The sequence below is a fragment of the Diabrotica virgifera genome, chromosome 7 (assembly GCF_917563875.1).
Source record: "Diabrotica virgifera virgifera chromosome 7, PGI_DIABVI_V3a".
NCBI classification, from domain to species: domain Eukaryota; kingdom Metazoa; phylum Arthropoda; class Insecta; order Coleoptera; family Chrysomelidae; genus Diabrotica; species Diabrotica virgifera.
Window position 1 is genome coordinate 181495331 of NC_065449.1, and position 20452 is coordinate 181515782.

Consider the following 20452-nt stretch of genomic DNA (forward strand, 5'->3'; position numbering starts at 1 on the left):
GTGGCTTCAGAATAATTTAGTTTTTCTGACCTAGGTCCCATGAATTTTTTAATCTACACACTGAGAACTATCATTGACCGAACTTTCGTTAAAATTTGACCGGAGCCACTTTTCCACAAGGAGTGTTGCGATGTTCTTTATAAGGGTACCTACTCCATCAGTTTTGTCGTACGCAATAAAGTTTAAAACTTCTATATTTACGAAACGTCCCCTCCCGAAAATTGTTCGTATTAAAAAAGTTGTCTGACTCGACTCGATATGAGCCGTGTTGAGCTGCCCCCCCCCCCACTTGCAAAAATTAAAAACAAATTTTATGAGTTATTTATGAGCTTTCATATTCCGCAAATTAAAATTTTTGAGCTCATTACACTGAGCAGGAATTTAATATTTTAGTGGGGGGGCTGAGTCAGCCACTACTTAAAAATAGGGATATTGAATCGATTTTTGCGGCAGAATTACGAGCTATTTATGAGCTCTTAAAATGATATAGTTTCGATTTTTGAGCTCATCCCCTTCACCCCCAAACAACCCTTTAATTGATTTAACTTAAGAGAAACATGCTGAGAAAAATTAAAATATATCGAATCGCGGATATAATTTGTATAGGTTTTATATTCGAATAAACTCTTAAATCACGCGCATTTCGGTTATTGAGCTGCAACCCCTTCGCAAGAAAACAACCCCTTCTTCCCGGCTTAAGAGAGAGTTCTACTTACAATGCATTCAATTAATTATTTGGTGACTACATTATATCATTTAATAATTTATGAGCTTCCAAAATACGCGCATTTAGATCATTAAATTGCAATTCCTTTTATATAGTGCAGTCACTGAAGGTAAAAATAAACTATTACCTTCAATTTCGGTGAACCTTCATCGATTTTCACGAAAATTTGTGAGTGGTTAAAGGAAACCTCAAGAAACAAAGGTGACATGGTGCCACCTTGCGCCTTTACCCTGAGGGTGGATGACACCCCTTCTCGGGGGGGAAAATTATTTTATCAAAAATAACTCCACAAATCGATAGAAGGACAAATTATAAGCAAAATTTGTTATATATAAAGTTATTAAAATAAGTCAATACTTTTTGAATTATGAAAGATTAAAGATTTTAATTTATTCGTGAAAAAAATGCATGTTTTAAAGCGGTATTTCATAAATGACTGAAACACTGTAAGTTTTTACAAAAAAGTTAATAGAAGTTTAATTCGTATAGCTTATATTCTAAGAATAAACTCTTAAATCACGCGCATTTCGATTATGGAGCTAGAACCCCTTCGCAAGAAAACCACCCCATCTTCCCGGATTAAGAAATAATTTTACTTAAAATGAATTAGATTAATTATTTGGCGACTACATATCGTTTAATAATTTATAAGCTCGCAAAATACACGCATTTCAATTATTAAATTGCAATTTTCTTTCTACAGTGCAGCCACTGAAGGTAAAAATCATCTATGATCTTCGATTTCGGTGAACCTCCATTCATTTTCACAAAAATTGGTGAGTGGATAGAGGATACCTCAAGAAACAAAAGTAACATGGTACCAACTTGCGGTTTTAGCCTGGGGTAGATGTCACCCCTTCTCGGGGGTGAAAATTGCTTTATTAAAAATAACCACACAAATCGATAGAGGGACAAATTATACGCAAAATTTGTTATATAACGTTATTAAAATAAATCAATACTTTTTGAGTTATTAAATATCAAATATTTTAATTTTTGTGAAAAAAAATGAATGCTTTAAAGCGATTTTTCATAAATAACTCTAAAACTGTAAGCTTTCACAAAACAGTTTTCATCACTAAAATTGAAGCTAATAAAGAATTGAATGTATATTTTTATCTACGAGTATTCAAATCCAAGGATCTAATCTTAAATAACGGGAAAGCGATGCATTTTATAATACTTACTAAATATTAACTATTTAGAATGGGAAATAAGCCACAATATTATTAAAAAATGATTTTATTAAAAATCATTTTTTAATAATATTGTGGCTTATTTCCCATTCTAAATAGTTAAAATTGTAAAAATGCCACAAGAAAATAGCTTCAGAACAACTTACTAAATACTTGTCAAAGTACTTAGAAATACCTATCAAATGAGGTCCAGAAGAAGTTGATAGCATCAAAATTTATACTTCAAAATTGACAAAAATTTGAAAAATTTTGATTTTTTTAAATCAGATATTATATTTTTTAAAAATATTCATTCTAAATCAGTCAAAATGTTTAAGGTCATTACTTATGTTAAAATAAAGAAAGTCTTACAGAGATTACTAAAGATTTTAATTTTTGTAGAAATGGCGTTCGTTTTATTTTTCACTTTTTTCTAAAAATTTGAAAGGGTCCTATTATTTTCATGTTCACTTGCTTAATTTTGATGATATCAACTTCTTTCGGTGCTCATTTAATAAGTATTTCTGAGTACTTTGACAAATATATATTAAGTATATTTTATAAAATGCATCGTTTTCCTGTTAATTAGGCTTGAATAATTAGATTTGAGTTCTCGCCAAAAAAAATACATTTAATTAACTATTTATAACTCACTTTGAATTAATAATAAAAGGTTTTTCAAAGCTTTAATTTTAGTAATGATAACTTTTTTTATAAAAACTTACACTTTTTAAGTGATTTATGAAAAGCCGCTTTAAAGCATGCATTTTTTCACGAAAAATTAAAATCTTTGATCTTTAATAACTCAAAAAGTATTGATTTATTTTAATAACTGTATATAACAAATTTTGCTTATAATTTGTCCTTCTATCGATTTCTCGAGTTATTTTTAATAAAATAATTTTCACCCCCGAGAAAGGGTGGTATCCACCCTCAGGGTAAATGCGCAAGGTGGCACCATGTCACCTTTGTTTCTTGGGGTATCCTCTAACAACTTGCCAATTTTCGTGAAAATCGATGAAGGTTCACCGAAATTGAAGGTAGTAGTTGATTTTTACCTTCAGTAGACTGCACTATCACTATACAAAAGGAATTGCAGTTTAATGATCTAAATGCGCGTATTTTGAAAGTTCATAAATTATTAAATGATAAACGTAGTCGCCAAATAATTAATTGAATGCATTTTAAATACAACTCTCTCTTAAGTCGGGAAGAAGGGGTGGTTTTCTTGCGAAGGAGTTGCAGCTCAATAATCGAAATGCGCGTGATTTAAGAGTTTATTCTTAGAATATATAAGCTATAGGTACAAATTATATCCGCGATTCGATATATTTTAATTTTTCTCAGCATGTTTCTCTTAAGTTAAATCAATTAAAGGGTTGTTTGGGGGTGAAGGGGATGAGCTCAAAAATCGAAACTATATCATTTCAAGAGCTCATAAATAGCATGTAATTCTGTTGCAAAAATCGATTCAATATCCCTATTTTTAAGTAGTGGGGGGCCGACTCAGCCCCCCCCTAAAATATTAAATTCCTGATCAGTGTAACGAGCTCAAAAATTTTAATTTGCGGAATATGAAAGCTCATATAAATAGCTCATATAAATCAGGGCTATTTTTTTTTTAATTTTTGCAAGTGGGGGGGGGGGCAGCTCAACACGGGTCTCGATATGAATAACTGAATACACAAGTACCTAAGTCTCATGAGGGAGGTATCTATTAAATCTATTCATTGTTTTTTGGTGCCAAGACCTATGCACAATCCGGAAAAAATTATAAATTATAAACCTAAAACCCAATTGTATTGTAAAAAAAACTATAGGTTGAATAATATTCAGACACCCACTATTAATTAAACAAATGTGCAATGCAAAAAGTCTAATGAGAAAGTGGAAGATAAAAATAAAGATGCGTTTTTGTTACAGTTAAAAATGCTAGAATTGTTGTTTAAAATGTGCAATAATACATATGAGTTTGAAGTATGTAACAAAGTGGTAGTATATAAATTTTAAACATCCAGTCCAGTAAACATAAAGTCCATTCAAATTTTCTATTTAAATATGTAAACAAACCTTGATAACAACCCGCTCTCTAACGATCTCTCAGTAGTGAATGTAGTGATTAATAATACATAACATAAAAGCGACATCAAATCCAAAAAATATAACAATACTTATCTAAAAATACAAAAACTAACCTTTAGTGACATATTTCTTAAAAATATCCTGACCCAGTTATAATATCTTCAGAACATATCTTGAGATTCGCGTATTGTTTCGAAACACACAAAATAACACAATTCATTCGAGTCTCGTTCCACTAATTTCTCTCTTTACTTATGCAAGACTTAACTCTCAGTGAGAAGATTAAGGAATAATGCAATTTTATGTTATACCACGTAAACTGGTGAATGAGGATAGTATTTCGCGTAGTAGTAGTGGTACAAAATTGAGTGGTGAATGTGAAAATTCATCGTGTGTATTGAACTGAAAGTCGCCGTCGCGCGTATTTTGAACATCTTTTGCGCTTGCGTGTTATTATCGAAGAATTGTAAAAACCATTTAATGTGGACTTTAAATGGCGGCTACCATCCATCAGAAACTTTGGACTGAGCATTGCTGAGCATGGTTAGTATTTTAAACTAACCGCTCATAGATGTCGCCATAATATAAAGTATTAGGCATGATGCCATATTTATGTTTAAGAATAAAATACTTTATTTTTGCCTTTATATCAAAATTTAATTAATATTACAGTAAAGTGTATGTCGATTTTTATAATAAACCACGTATCTCTTTATACTTATGTACTACTGTAATAATATATAAAATAGTTCTTTTTTATTCCAGAATGACGTCATTGCGATTGTCTCAAAACTCACTTTTTATAACTAGGACGATGGTTGGCAACACTGACAGTTTCTTTCTTTTGACTTTGACGTTCGCGAACGAATCCATTTTCTGGAGTTTATAATAAAATAAAAGTAAGTTTAATAACAGCTATAATTGAAACAGCCATAAATTAAATTATTTATATTCGTAATATTTCTTTTTTAGTTATAAAAGATGGAAAACGACGCAGGTGAAACCGTTGACTTGTACTGCCCAAGGAAATGGTAAGGTTATGTGCACACGTGTTTTCATTTGATTTACATTATTTTCTCCTACTTTCTTATCAAAAAATAACAAGTTAAGGCTAAATTTTTAACTATTTGAAAGCTATAATATTTTCTGATTCACTCAATGTAATCACCAATAAAACATGTAATCAGCTTCAGCAGTAGTATGGGCCCTAAAAACAGAAACGTATTTTCGGCCAATGAGAATGGCAACAAAATTATCCTTTCCTAGATACCTAGACTCTATTTGGTAACACCAAGGCTGACATACTGGCCAAATTAGGAAGAGATCTGAGTGTAGGAATAGAAGTACACCTGAATTCACAGGATGCCCTGTCAATACTGATGGAATGGGCATGAAACGAATTTAATGCGGCCAGGATGAGAGAGCCAGGTCAGGGAAGGATAGAGTAAACAAAAAATTTATAGTGGTAGGGTAGTTGTAGCAAATTTTACCTGACAAATTCTGTGTCTCTCGAGAACCTCTCTCTTTTATGTTGGCTGCAATCTCGCTTCACTGTTTGAATGGGACCGGGCCATTCCATCAGTATTGACAGTTCGTTAACTGTCAATCATTAGAGGAAAGATTATAGAAGAATACAAAGAAAGATGGAAATCTTAGTGCAGCAGAAGATGACTTCCCAATACAAAACAATTAGAGACTTCTTTCCCACCAAAGCTTTGTATTCACAGCCACACATATTAGCTGACATGAACCTGAAACCACAAAGACAAATTCAACCCAATAAACATGCTCATTAGGAAGATTAAGGGAAGGTAATGCCTACAAGTTATTAATTATGTCTTTTCAGGGGAGTGCAATTAGAACAAAAACATGCAATGTTTCAGAAAAATTCAAGCAAGCTTATATTTTTCTAAAACTGTTTTTGTTAGTTTATATACATGTTAAAGTAAAAAGTTCTACTAGCAGATTTTGCTGCTAATTGTTTATTATTTGTTTAAACAATAACTGTTTTGTATAAATAATTTTAAAAATATCGTTAAATTCATCATTTTACTTTGATCAAATATGTTTCTATTTTGTTTTTGATTATGCTGAATCCGAATATGGAATTGCAATTTGAAAATTCTTATACAGAAGCTCTTATACAGTATGTCTGCGTAGCTAGGAACCACATGGAAAACTTTTTTATTATCAATTTTTTTAAAAAAAAGTTATTCTTCATAAAATTCTCTGGATAGTCAAAACACTAAAACTTAACCATCAGATATCAAATTTTATTAATTTTATGAGTTATGTCAAAATATGAATTTCGTTACAGAGTAAAGTACCTTTATATTCCAGAATATAAAAAATGCTATTATGAAAAGTTGTTTGAAATTAAAAACTATGTTTAAATATACAATTTCATCATTCTAAGGGAAAAAAACATTTTTTCTCAAATTACGGATACTCATCATCATTTTATTACAATTATGATAACTTACTATTTTATTATCACTTTTACAAAAAAAAGTTATTATTCATAAAATGCTCTCCCTGGTATAAAATCTAAGATACAACCAACAGATATCAAACTTTCTTAATTTTATACGAGGTATGTAAAAAATATGAATTTTTCTTAAGAGTTAAGTGCCTTTATTATTCACAATATTTTAATTAGAAGGATTTAATTGAACATTAAAACAAATTTTTTAATTCCAAACAACTTTTCTTAACCCGGCACCTGCCACGTGGGGATCTTCCAGCACCCCATAACATATTTTTATCAAATATTTGGTATTTCAAGTTTGGTAAGCGAGCTGTGCGCCATAGTAGCTTTCTATAATATTATATAGTATATATGTGTTAGTGTTTAAAGTGGTTATTTAGTGTCATTCTGAACTTATAGCTCTAAAGTCGAATTGGGGTGTCATCATCTGGCACTTTATGTTTTAAATTTTTTTTGTATTTTTGATATAAACAGGTCAAATTTACATTTTGTATTGAAATAACTGATTTAAATTATTAATATAGACTCTATACTCACTATATCTTAATTTTTTTAGATATTTTACTTGACTTCATTTATTATGGTTTGGTACTTGCTAATTTGCTTATAACACCTTTTTCATTTTATTTTTCAACTTTTATAACATATTAGTGGCTAATAAGTTAATAAAACATGTTTATTTATATTCTTGTGTTACTCAACACATTATTTTGTTTTTTAAACAAGTGGATCACAGAAAATTGTTAAGGGGTGCTGTGAGATCCCCACGTGGCAGTTGGCGCCTTGCAAAGCCACGTGGCAGGTGCCGGGTTAATAACAACTTTCGATATTGTGAAATATAACAGTACTTTCCTCTTGAGTGAAATTCATATTTTTTGACATACCTCGTATAAAATTAATTAAATTTAATATTTGATGATTGCATCTTAAATTATATACGATGCAGAGTATTTTATAAAGAATAACTTTTTTTCGTAAAACTGATAATAAAAAAGTTATCAATAGATTCCAAGTTACGCAAACACACTGATAAGAGCTAAAAAAATTTTTTTTTGCTGAACATTTATTATTGTTGAAGCTTATTATTAAATGTATTTTAGGTACCTAAGTTTTACAGAAAAAAGTTTTGATCACTTTGTATAAACATTTTTTTAGCTGGTAATTTTCGGTTTTTGTATTACATTTTTGTTATCTTTCTTAATTTTCTCAAAAAGAAATAGTCTATTTCATTTCTAAAATAAAATAATTTAGTGTAGTGCATTTTAATGATTACATCCTAAGCTTTAGAAAAGCACTTATAAAACTGTAATAGATCTGTTCAAACTCGAGTAGTACCATCTTAAAGTGGTGCTAATTCTATAAAACTACGAAGATTTCAACAATTACATTTTTTGAGATGTCGATATCATTTGAATTAAATTTTTGAGATTTTTTTTTGAATGAAACAACATTTAGTAAGATGCTTGAAAGGTAAGTTGTGTAAAATTGAGAGTTTTATAAGAATAATTGTATTAGTTACACATTTTTAAATCATTTTTAAACAAAATTCATGTAAGGCTCACTTTCCGCCCACACCTTACTTACGCCCAAACATTTTATTTCTTCCTATTATAACCATAAGATAGCTTAATTATTCTTCCTTTATGTTCAATTTGTAAAATTTTATTTGATCCATTAGTTAAAGAATTACATTAAAATAACTCAACCGTGTACTTCAATGATAGTTTACAGTTCGCCAATGTTTGTGAGAAGGGTGACTTTTAATCACACTTTTAGAAGGCGTTATAAATAAAAAATTATAGAAGATACAGATTTAATTTTAGAAAATTCTTTATATAAGGTTTTTTTTGTAAAATTTTCTGAATTTTCCAATGGTCAAGTCAGTTTTTTTCTAAAATTTATATTTTCGGAGTTATTTAAAAAAACATCTATTTTCGTAGTTCATTTGTTTAATAAAAAATGAAGCACCCACTTCTCGACTAGAACTTTTTGATATGTTGTTTATTTAACATGTCTTAATGAAATTACAAAAAGTTCTATCTTGTTTGATTTTTTCCGAAGTGAAAATCTATATGCACTCCTCTAATTATGGATTCAGCAGTTTATTATTATTTTTGTGCATTCAAATTCAGTACATAAATGCATATTTTTCTATTCTCATACCTTAATATATCAATTAAAATTTCAATAACTGTATCATAATGGACATTTTTGTTATCTTTCTTAATTTTCTCAAAAAGAAATAGTCTATTTCATTTCTAAAGTAAAATAATTTAGTGTAGTGCATTTTAAAGATTACATCCTAAGCTTTAGAAAAGCACTTATAAAACTGTAATAGATCTGTTCAAACTCGAGTAGTACCGTCTTAAAGTGGTGGTAATTCTATAAAACTAAAAGATTTCAAAAATTACATTTTTTGAGAGGTCATATCATTTTAATTAAATGTTTGAGATTTTTTTTTTAATGAAACAACATTTAGTAAGATGCTTGAAAGGTAAGTTGTGCAAAATTGAGGATTTTATAAGAAAAATTGTATTAGTTACACATTTTTAAATCATTTTTAAACAAAATTCATGTATGGCTCACTTCCGTCCCCACCGTATTTATGCCTATATATTTTATTTCTTTTTATTATAACCATAAGAGAGCTTAATTATTCTTCTTTCATGTTCAATTTGTAAAATTTCATTTGATCCATTAGTTAAAGAATTACATTAAAATAACTCAACCATGAACTTCGCTGTACGCTAGTTTACAGTGTGCCAATGTTTGTGAGACGGGTGACTTTAGCGTTATAAATAAAAAATTATAGAAGATATAGATTTAATTTTAGAAAATTCTTTTATTAGTCCAGAAAGCCACTGCGCGTCCGCTAGGAAAAATATTCTAATTCGGATTTTTTGCACAATCTTACTCAAAAAGGACTCCTTTTAACAAATTTGCATGTTGCCAGAACCAAAAGGTGGTCAAAAATTTCTTAAACATTTTTTTTTTGTTTTTTTCCTAAAATTATTTTTTTTGCACGGAAAAAAGTTTTTTTAGGTTTTTTGGATCATTCCAAACAGAAAAGGTCTTTAGTGACTTTTCTCTAAAAATGATAGTTTTTGACATATAAGCGATTAAAAATTGAAAAATTGCGAAATCGGCCATTTTTAACCCTCAAAAACTATGTGAAAAACTGAAAATTTGAATGTTGCCAAGGTAGGTAGATATTCTTTAAACATTGATTGATGAAACCCCGAAGAGTTTTTTGCAATACAATATTCAAAACTCCTTTGTTTTTTAATTGCTAATCAAGCGTGCGCGACACTATTTTCCACCGACAGTATGGTGCAAATGAAAGGAATAAATTCATTATTTCGTAAACCGGCAACTTTAAGGAAAAATCCCGAAACAGGTCGATTTTTATTTTTAAGTTATGATATTGTGGCATATATGGTATACTAGTGACGTCATCTGTCTGGGCGTGATGACGTAATCGATTATTTTTTTAAATGAGAATAGGGGTCGTGTGGTAGCTCATTTGAAAGGTTCTTCAATTCTCTATTCAGTAATGTAAATATTTACATAATTATTTATACAGCGTGTCCTTCTACTTCTTTTTTTTGTCAAATAATTTAATTTAATAAAAATTTTTTGGACACCCTGTATAAATAATTATGTAAATGTTTATATTACTGAATAGAGAATTAAAGAACCTTTCAAATGAGCTAGCACATGACCCCTATTCTCATTTAAAAAAATCATCGATTACGTCATCACATCCAGATGGATGACGTCACTAGTATACCATATATGCCACAATATCATAACTTAAAAATAAAAATCGACCTGTTTCGGGATTTTTCCTTAAAGTCGCCAACGAATTTATTCCTTTCATTTGCACCATACTGTCGGTGGAAAATAGTGTCGCGCACGCTTGATTAGCAACTAAAAAACAAAGGAGTTTTGAATATTGTATTGCAAAAACCTCTTCGGGATTTCATCAATCGATGTTTAAAGAATATCTACCTATCTTGGCAACATTTAAATTTTCAGTTTTTCACATAGTTTTTGAGAGTTAAAAATGGCTGATTTCGCAATTTTTCAATTTTTAATCGCTTATGTGTCAAAAAGTATCATTTTTAGAGAAAAGTCACTAAAGACCTTTTTTGCTTGGAATGATCCAAAAAACCTAAAAATACTTTTTTCCATGCAAAAAAAATAATTTTAGGAAAAAACAAAAAAAAACGTTTAAAAAATTTTTGACCACTTTTTGGTCCTGGCAACATGCAAATTTGTTAAAAGGAGTCCTTTTTGAGTAAGATTGTGCAAAAAATCCGAATTAGAATATTTTTCCTAGCGGATCCGCAGTGGCTTTCTGGACTATATAAGGTTTTTTTTGTAAAATGTTCTGAATTTTTCAATGGTCAAGTCAGTTTTTGTCTAAAATTTATATTTTCCAAGTTATTTAAAAAACATCTAATTTCGTAGTTCATTTGTTTAATAAAAAATGAAGCACCCACTTCTCGAGTAGAAGAACTTTTTGATATGTTGTTTATTAAACATTTCTTAATGAAATTACAAAAAGTTCTATCTTGTTTGATTTTTTCCGAAGTGAAAATCTATATGCACTCCCCTATTTATGTAATCTGAGTTTATCTTTCTTATGTCTTGAGTTTTTCATTGGAAGTTTCCCCCTAAGGTAAATTTCCCCTCCAAAAAATGACAGCATCTTAATGAAAAATAAAGTTTTGAAATGAAAAAAGTGGGTTTTGCAGAGACTGTTAAAAATTGGCAATTTTAAATTGAGAATTTTAGTACTTTAATTTCTGTTAACAGACGATTTACTAAAAGTTAATGGTTTTCGAGATTTAAGCAAAAAGAGGGAAAAACCAAAAATTTCTTGCTTTTTTCGCAATTTACTCAATGATCCGTCACGAAATTTTGTCCACAAACCTCAGGTTCAGTAGCCCAAAATACATATATAAGGTAATAAATAAGAAATACCCCAAAACTTTCCTAGTCAAAACATAATTTGATTGAATTATATTATGTATTTGTGTTGTATGTTGCTTATTTATTTTTCAATTCATTATATTTCATTCATGTTGTAATCATACTTAACCTGACCTGGCTAATTATAAACTCATAATTATTGAATCGCACCAAAAGCTGTTTACAAGAAGTAACATAGTCAGCAATATTAATATGGCTCAGAGCCAGACTATAAAAAAATGCCTCTAAATCGTTTTGGTAATTGCCTTGCAATGACACAAAAATCCTAAAAAAAAAGATATCTGTTTCTAGGAAAACTAAATTTATTTTAATGTTTCAGCTCTGCCAGCAACAGAATTATCCACGCTAAAGATCATGCCTCCATCCAACTTAGCATTGCTGATGTAGATCCCCAAACCGGCAGAATGACCGAAAGCTCTAAAAGCTATGCATTGTGTGGCGCTATTAGGAGAATGGGTGAATCAGATGACTGCATTGTTAGGTTAACGAAAAAAGATGGAATCTTAGCAAAGTAAGTTTCTTGTTGTGATTATGAAATAAAACATTTTTTTGTATTTCTTGGGTAATTTTAAGCAAAAAATGTTCTTACAAGTTTTTTTCGTAGGATGCATAGTTTTCGAGATAAACGCGGTGGAACTTTAAAAAAATCTTGCAATTTTTTAACGCAAAAAATATCTTGATTAAAAAATAAAATAGTAATTCTGCTGACAGCATTTGAAAGTTCTAAGTAGTGTTGCCAGGTCCGATTTGTTTTTAATTGGTACATAAGCAAAAACAAATCGGGATTTAGGGTTGTAGATCGGGACAAATAAACAACAATAGCTCAGTAGTAAATAAAAGTCTCTAGCATTAAAACTAAGCGAGTTACGCTCAAAATAAAGTTGGCTCCTTTTTTTTGTAAAAAAAAAAATCGTGAAAATCTCCCCCTATTTAGCACCGTAAATATAGTTAATCATTACCGCTTTACCATTTACTTTATATGTGTATTGTTTATACGATCTGTAAGGTTTACCGGTTCGGAGTGCTTAGTCTTGAAAAAAATTGGTTTTATAGTAAAAAAAAAATTTCCTAAAATATTGGAAAATACCCTTTTTTCAAAATAATTTAAAAAGTATTAGGGATACTAAAAATCTCAAGGAGTAAAAAGTAGGTAGGTTTTGCTTTTATCAATATGATAGATTCATTTTGTTTTTCTGTTAGACAACTTAAGTAGTTAAGTAAGCTTAGAGTAAACTTGATTTTGAGCATAACTCACTTTAATAATAACCAAGTTTTAATTGGTTTTTTCCGAAAAGTGCTTCATTTCTTGGTTATTTCACGTTGAAATATTTGATTTGGAATTTGACGAATAAAAACGTATTTTTCATGAGCTACAACTTTGCTTTTGCTGGATCTATAAACTTTACGAGTTCACAATTTTTTTCATTTTTTTATATTATGCTACGTTTTTGCTAAGAATATTTTTTTCGATTAAATACTAACTTTTTGAGTTATTTGTGAAAATTGTCTGAAAACGTGATTTTTTTGTTGGAAAATAAACATTTTCATTCGTAAATAACTCTAAAAGTATTAAGCAAGTTAAAATTCTATAGAACTAAAATTGGTTAGAATTAGTCAATACAGTAGAACCCCGCAAATCCGAACTAATTGGGGGGACAGCCTGTTCGGATTATCCGAAAGTTAGCCTTAACTAGTAGTTCAAAGCTTTCATTGTGATTTTGAGTAGCCAAACGTTCTCGCAAGAGTGTGGGCAATATTTTTGGACTCAAGTTGACTACGAGAGAACCAAAGTAAGTTTATGTTTAACCTTTATAAACACTTTATAAACCTATATATTAAAGTATAATATTTATTTTTAAGAAATTTTAAATGTCAAAAGTCCTAGTAATCCTACACTGTCCAATTTTCTGGCTTTACTCTGTATAATAAACATGTTTTTAAGTTTTTGTCTTGAATTTTTAAATTTTTTTCACTTTCCGTTGGTTCGGATTTGCCGAAAGTTCGGATTCACGGGGTTCGGATTTACGGGGTTCTACTGTATATCCATCTCCGGACTTATTTTAAACGCGCGGTTTTTCACCCCCAGCTAAGGGTGACTGTCACCCCCCGAGTAAAAGCAACCAATGGCACAAGCTGTCCAAATTTTCATGCAATTCGGAGTTGATCCTGAAAATTACTCAGTATCGCCGTATTTCCCGTTCATGGTGTTTCTATAATCTGTATTTAGTCCTACATAATAATAATCAGACGAAATTACAAAAAAAATCGTAGATTAAGTAAATTATTTATTTTTTATTAAAATTATATTTTTCATTCGATTTTGCCGCTTTTAGGAGCGTCTTGTTTTTATAACATAGTTATAAAATTCACTGCAAGTCATCCTGAAATTAAGTTTCGTGGGTGAAAATCGGGACATTTAGTGTTCCGATCAGGTACAAATCGGTACGCGTCCCCAGACCCCTGAAAATCGGGACACCTGGTAACGCTAGTTCTAAGTCAAATTATACCGGTTTTAATTATTTGCATTGCTAAAAATTAATTTTGTTATTATTAAACAAATCCATTTGTTTATAAGCCAAAAAATTGTTTATAATTTTAAAACATTGTTGAGGCCCCTTAAATAATCCGATTTTATTCGGAGAGGTAGAGCACCTCTTTATATGTAAAAAAATTAGCCAACTTCTAAATGGTCTACTTTTTGTTCAGAAAGATTTTTAAAAAATTGAACTTTTTTAAAAACGTTTAGATTGCAAATTTATTATGCAAAATCTATTAGGTCCATTTTAATGAAATTTAATAGACCGTTTAAGTAAGTTATAAGAATTTTCTAAGCAAATTACTAAGGTTCTAAGTGGTTAAGAAACATTGAATAACAACAGGCGTATTTTGCCCCCTTATTTTGTATTTATTGCTATATTGCTGAAAAGGTAATACCTAAGACATTTTTGACCAGTCGCATATCCAGGGTTGCAAAAAAACATGTTTTTTTTTATTTTAAACAAAACACATGTTTTTTTTTTGTTTTAAACGTTTTTTATGTTTTAAACATGTCTTTTTTATGTTTTTAAAAATTGTATGTTTTAAACAAATAAAACTTGTTAAAACACATGTTTTTTGTTTTTAAATTTAATATTTTAAACAAATAAAACTTAGTAGAAAACATTGTTTAAATCATATTTTCTTAAACATAACATTAATTGAAGGTGTTTGATCTATAATTCTACTAAATAATATACAGAGTTGGGATAAAGTATGGAACCAAGCAAATATCTTTGAAACGAAAAAAACAATATTTATGAAACTTTGCATGCAAGTACAGTGACGAAAAAGGCATCTGATGCCATATTTTTTGTTACTACTCCACTTCCGGTTTCACCGGAAATACCCTCAACTTATTTACTTTAAATGGACACCCTGTTTTGCAGATTTTAAAAGAATTTGTTATTTTTAATTCATACATACCAAGTTTGGAAGAAAAAACTATTAAAACAAGAAATAAATCTCTTTACAGTTAAAAAATAGGTTAATTTATTTACGTAAGACCAATGATATTAAAAATAAAAAAAAAATAATTTCAAATGTTGAAAATGTCTGCTGTTCACCTCCTGACAACGTGCAAGCCTATAAATAAATTCGAGAGTCACTTTTTGCAAGATTTCTTTACGTATTAGTTCACATTCATCAATTATTATTCTTTGTCTCAAATCCTGCAAGCATGTTGGTCGCCTAACATAAACACGTAATTTTAGATAACCCAAAGAAAAAAATCTAACGGGTTGAGGTCCGGAGAATGAGCGGGCCACTCTATGAATCCTCTACGTTCAATCCATGGATTTGGAAAATTCACTTCCAAAAAATGAAAATTCGCCATAACCTATTATCATTAATATTTCAATATGATCTTTTCCACTTAAATGAACCATTTTTAATACAACTTATGTCTGTCAATTAGTTCAGTAACAGTTTTACCTACTGTACTAAATTCAAATAAGTCATGCAGTGCATGTACACAACAATTTTAGTCTACAGTATAGATTATAGTATAGATTGGATGGTACTCGTTTATTTCCTATTACAAATTTTCTCTACCAAATTTGGTATGTATGAATTAAAAATAACAAGTTCTTTTAAAATCCGTAAAAATATATAGGGTGCCCCATTTAAATTAAATAAGTTAGGGGTATTTCCGGTGAAACCGGAAGTGGAATAGTAACAAAAAATATGACAACAGATGCCTTTTGCGTCACTGTACTTGCATGCAAAGTTTCATAAATATTGCTCTTTTCGTTTCAAAGATATTTGCTTGGTTCCATACTTTATCCCAACCCAGAATAAGAAATTGCCTGGGGAACCCCACACTATTTACTATTTATAAATTCGCATTGCAAGTTAGCTATTGCTGTAACATCTACTGTCAGTTAGTTTGTGGTGACCCCACCTCATTTTTTGACAGATTTGCTTGATTATCGCTTTAGTGGAAATAAACTTATCATCCATCCATTATAAATTATCCTCCAGAATCATTTTCAATTATTATTATTACCAGGCAAAGAGTGTACCCTTTAAACCATATGTTTGCTAAATATCTAATGGAGAATGTAAAACCATTGGCATGGTGGCGTTCTAAGAAAAATATAAATACTACAGCAGTGAAACTTGCTCAACAGCTTCACAGAGCTATTGCATTATCAGCAAACATAGAAAGACTCTTCTCATCATACGATTTACCACTCCAAACTACATAATCGGCTAGGCCCGCTAGGCAATGTTAAAGCTTCTAAGTTGGTTTCAATTTTTAAAGAACTTACATCAGTGATGACGTGACCGATCAGATTGATGATTTAGATCACAAGATTACTTTGAGACTGAAACAGTTTTGAGAAATTGATTAACTCTTGTAGCAAAATGTTTTAAGTTTTCCAATTTTTTCTCTGTGTTCTGATTATTAATAAATAAATAATATGTATGTTAAAACGTTTATATAATGTATTTAACAATTTTTTTGATGTTCATTAGGTATACATATTAATAAAGAAAATGAAAAAAACAAACACTTGTTTAATTTAAGTGTTTTAAACTGTTTTAAACAGAAACTGTTTTAAACATAAACAAATGTTTAAAACAGTTGATTAAAACAAAAATGTTTAAAACGAAACAACCCTGCGCATATCATACAAAATTCAATTATTTTTATTTTATTTCTGTACCACTTTGTTCCAAAACGATTCGTTTTAAAGTTATAAGCAAAGAAAGCAGAAAAAAATTGATGTTTTTCGAAATTTTTAAATATTTTAATTTTTTTATTAATGTTCCGGGCATATTTGAGAAGGGGCATAAGTCAATTATTATTACTGAAGGTGTCACCTAACTTTATCTGCAAAAATCCGAATGCCACCTCTCACTTCCAAAAATAGACTTTTTTTACAGATTAGTACAACTGGTCTAACTGTTAATTTCGAGCAACCTTGTTTAGGGTGTTTGCAACAAAGTTTAGAGCACTTAGGATTTTAATAAAAATCTGATATATCTTATAATCAATTGAAAGGCAATATGACAATATTTTTATGATAATATATAATCAATTTGTATAATCCAACTAATAAAATAAGTGCATTAAAGGAACTTATTCAAAACAACACCATGTCGACATAGTGTAGTTGGACAGCGTTATGCATAACTCGACCAAGCGCCAAAACGTAGTTTTGAAATAAATGGCTTCAAAGTTTTTCGTTTCTTGGTTGCTTAATGGTAAGTGGATTAATGCCGCTTGGTTTAATTTTGTTTTTCTTAGTAACCGTTAACGTGACAATAACAGGGATTTTTTTCCAAGATAGTTTTAGCTATGTGTCACCAGAATCCGCTGTTATCTCGATATTAAAGAAATGGCGCTTGGTCGAGTTATGCATAATGCCGTCCAGTTTACCTCCGAGGTCCAGATATAGATTATTGATTTTTGTATAAAATACATATACATTTGTGCAGTTTTTGTTTCTTTGTATTTTTCTGTATTGGTTTTTTTTATGGATAAAATTGTAATATTTTTTTTTGTTTCAGGAACTTCTAATTCCAATGTTTGTGACTATGGATGAAGAAAATATATTGAATATGTATATTTACTTTATTCATTAAATAAACAGTTATTTATAAGTTTTATAAATATTGTTCTTATTTTTAATCACATTCATAATACAGATTGATTAAGATATTGCTATTATCTTTAGCGTATGTAAATGATTTAGTTATAAGTACATGCTTAACACGGAACCCTGATAAGCCCTCACTTCCACAAAAAATTGTCAATTTCTCCTGCACTTGTTCTAACTCTAGTTGTTACCCTCCTATACATGTCTTTCACCACTCTCACATATTCAGAGCCTGCACTCCTATCAAACTTATGTCCACCACAGTAGGTTTCTGATAAATTTGTTACATGCCTTTTCAATATTGTTCTGAAGCTATTTTCTTCTGGCATCTTAAGGGGCTATCCTAGTGTAAAAGTACCAAATTCATATACTTTTTTTGGGAATTTCTAAAGTAAAAAGTACTGTACCAATTGTTTTAAAAATTTGCATGAGCATTTATTATAAAAAGAAGTACATGCAAAACAATTTTTATAAAAAAATATTAAAAATTAATTTATGTGTCATGTACTGGCACCGTGAAAATAAAACATGGCCCCACTGCTGCAGTGATTGGAACTAATAGAGATCGTGAAAACATAAAATTTCAAAGTGATTATTGAAATATAAGTTATTTCCTATACCATCAACTAGGATTTTTGAAAAATATTAAAATTTGAAAAAATGACGAAGTGTTGGAAAATTTTTTTTAAAATTAGCTTAAACAATTTCAGTTTCAAAAACCGCCAAATTGACATTTTTTATCCAATCAAAAAAACCCCCAGTTGATGGTATAGAACAGGGGTCACCAATTAACGGACCGCGGTCCGGATCGTGGGCTAGTTTTGTGGGGACCGCTATTAAATTCGGAATTAGTGTTTGGCAATTTTAACCCGATATTGGTCGCTATATGAGATTTTCTCTCACGGTTTCAGAATATTGCACACAACTTTTTCCCTGGTAAATTACACATGCAGTAGTTCCTTCTAGTCTCCTAATTATCCTTCCTCTACACAGGGCCCCGTAACCGGGCGTGCGGCGCACGCGGGCGTAATCCCAAAGGGGCGCCAAACCGAAGGTTTGGTAAACAAGAAATATGTATTTTAAATGAGATAATCATTTTTTATATACCTACAATTTTAATTATTTCATGAACAGCTAGAGAAATCTCAAAAATCAAATATTGTGTTTCAAATATTACTGAAAAAATAATTGTTCCTTCCTAATTTTTATCTTTGAAGTAGATTGAATTAGGCTTGGCATACCATCCAATCGATTTTATGTTGTAAACTAAAGTGACACTCAAAGTAGTGAAATAAACATCAAATCACTCCTTGACGAGTAGAAACATAAATAATTAACACCCATAAAACATAACTTAGCAGTTTTACTCCACCAAAAACACAACTTGCTAGATCAAGAAGTTTTACTGGTATAAAGTGAATCTTTTACTCGAATTTATGATAATTACCCTTAAGTAAACAAATACTCTGAATTATGATTGCGTATTTGACTTGAGTATCTTTTTCCTTCTCGTCTGTGTTTATTAGGCACAAACATTACTTACTGTTACTGGTGAAGGGGTGGTTTCCTGCAGTGAAAGGTTTAAAATTTTGATTAATTATTTATATGGGAAATAAGCCACAATTAAAATGAAAAAATAATTTTATTAACGTTTCGATGCCCAAATCGGGTGCCGTTGTCAAAATACAAAATATTACTAAAATAAACAAAAATGTTGTTGCTAAGTAAAAAATTCTTCTAATTATTTAATCTGACTCATTTATATTGGCAATTCAGACATATATTATACACTTTAAAGTACAGTAATCCCTCGTTATCCGCGGACTCATCAACCGCGGTTTCACTTATCCGCGGTTGCGATATCTGTTGAATCATTAATGAGAATGTTTTATTATTTTTACATATTTTTTATAATTTGACCAGTCGCGTTAAATTACTTATGATACGCCACTGGCGCTTGTTCTTAGTAGTAATACTATGGCAATTAGTTTATAGTTCAGAAGGTTTAGAATACTGGCGAATATAGACGCTGATCTCAGCGTCTTTATTTTTGTTGATATGATACTATTTCACAGATGTGCAATTTCATCATATTTCTTTCTATGTACTAATATATGTATCCAAATTGGGATTATATATCATATTCTTCTTTGGATCGTGGATCCCTCGCCAACCACACCTTTCTCTTCGGAACGTAACCCCCGCGGTTGAAGAGGGATTACTGTAGAAAACTTTAAAATTATATTGCCAATATTTATGAGTTGCGTTCCTGGGACGACTTACTGAAAGATAGTTCATTCGATTACATGAAATCAACCCCAACTCAAGAATATCCGTCACAAAAAAATTATAGCATGTGATCTGTCTTTAAAAAGACAACCAAATGCAACGACAGTAAAATTCTCGCGTTAGAGACGGGAAAACCAGGAAAAACCCTGTGATACTGTCCCGACATCGTAAGTATTTGGTCTTACATTTAATTTACTCTCAAAAAATAATACCAAATTCTGACTTGTAACATGTTTAAATTATAAATAATATATATAAAATATGTACTAGCTCGATATTATTGACTTACTAATCTTGGTATTTTCTTTCTATTGACTTCCTCTTTCAGTATGGGTAACCACATCCTACTGCATTCTACCGAGGAATTTGCGACACAGTTGGTTTCATTCAGCATAATTAGAGCCGCTTCTTTGATTTTTCTCTTTTTACTATCTGATTCTTTCATGTGGCTTATTTCCCATATAAATAATTAATCATAAAAATGCCACAAGGAAATAGCTTCAGAACAACATTTAAAATTTTATTTTATATTAGTTTAAGAATTATCTAC

General features: G+C 30.1%; 2 protein-coding genes across 2 annotated transcripts in view; one reads left to right on the plus strand and one right to left on the minus strand.

Moving 5' to 3' along the window:
* Positions 1-4399, minus strand: part of LOC114326173 (ankyrin repeat domain-containing protein 29) — a 230792-nt gene extending 226393 nt beyond the window's left edge. The window contains exon 1 of the mRNA XM_028274435.2: positions 4098-4399. Coding sequence (XP_028130236.2) covers positions 4098-4109 — 12 coding nt within the window. The 5' untranslated portion in view covers positions 4110-4399. The remainder of the gene's footprint in view (positions 1-4097) is intronic.
* A 350-nt stretch (positions 4400-4749) lies between these two features.
* On the plus strand, positions 4750-17627 carry LOC114326174 (40S ribosomal protein S21). The gene is made up of 4 exons (XM_028274437.2): positions 4750-4883; positions 4957-5015; positions 11790-11981; positions 17525-17627. The coding sequence occupies exons 2-4, from the start codon at positions 4966-4968 to the stop codon at positions 17532-17534; spliced, it is 252 nt and encodes an 83-aa protein (XP_028130238.1). The 5' UTR covers positions 4750-4883; positions 4957-4965; the 3' UTR covers positions 17535-17627.
* Positions 17628-20452: the final 2825 nt, after the last annotated feature.

Excerpts from the sequence above, each read along its gene's own strand:
- LOC114326174 (XM_028274437.2), top strand. The coding sequence starts at position 4,966 with ATGGAAAACGACGCAGGTGAAACCGTTGACTTGTACTGCCCAAGGAAA. Across the intron at positions 5,016-11,789 it reads TTGTACTGCCCAAGGAAATG|CTCTGCCAGCAACAGAATTA; the intron begins GTAAGGTTATGT and ends TTAATGTTTCAG.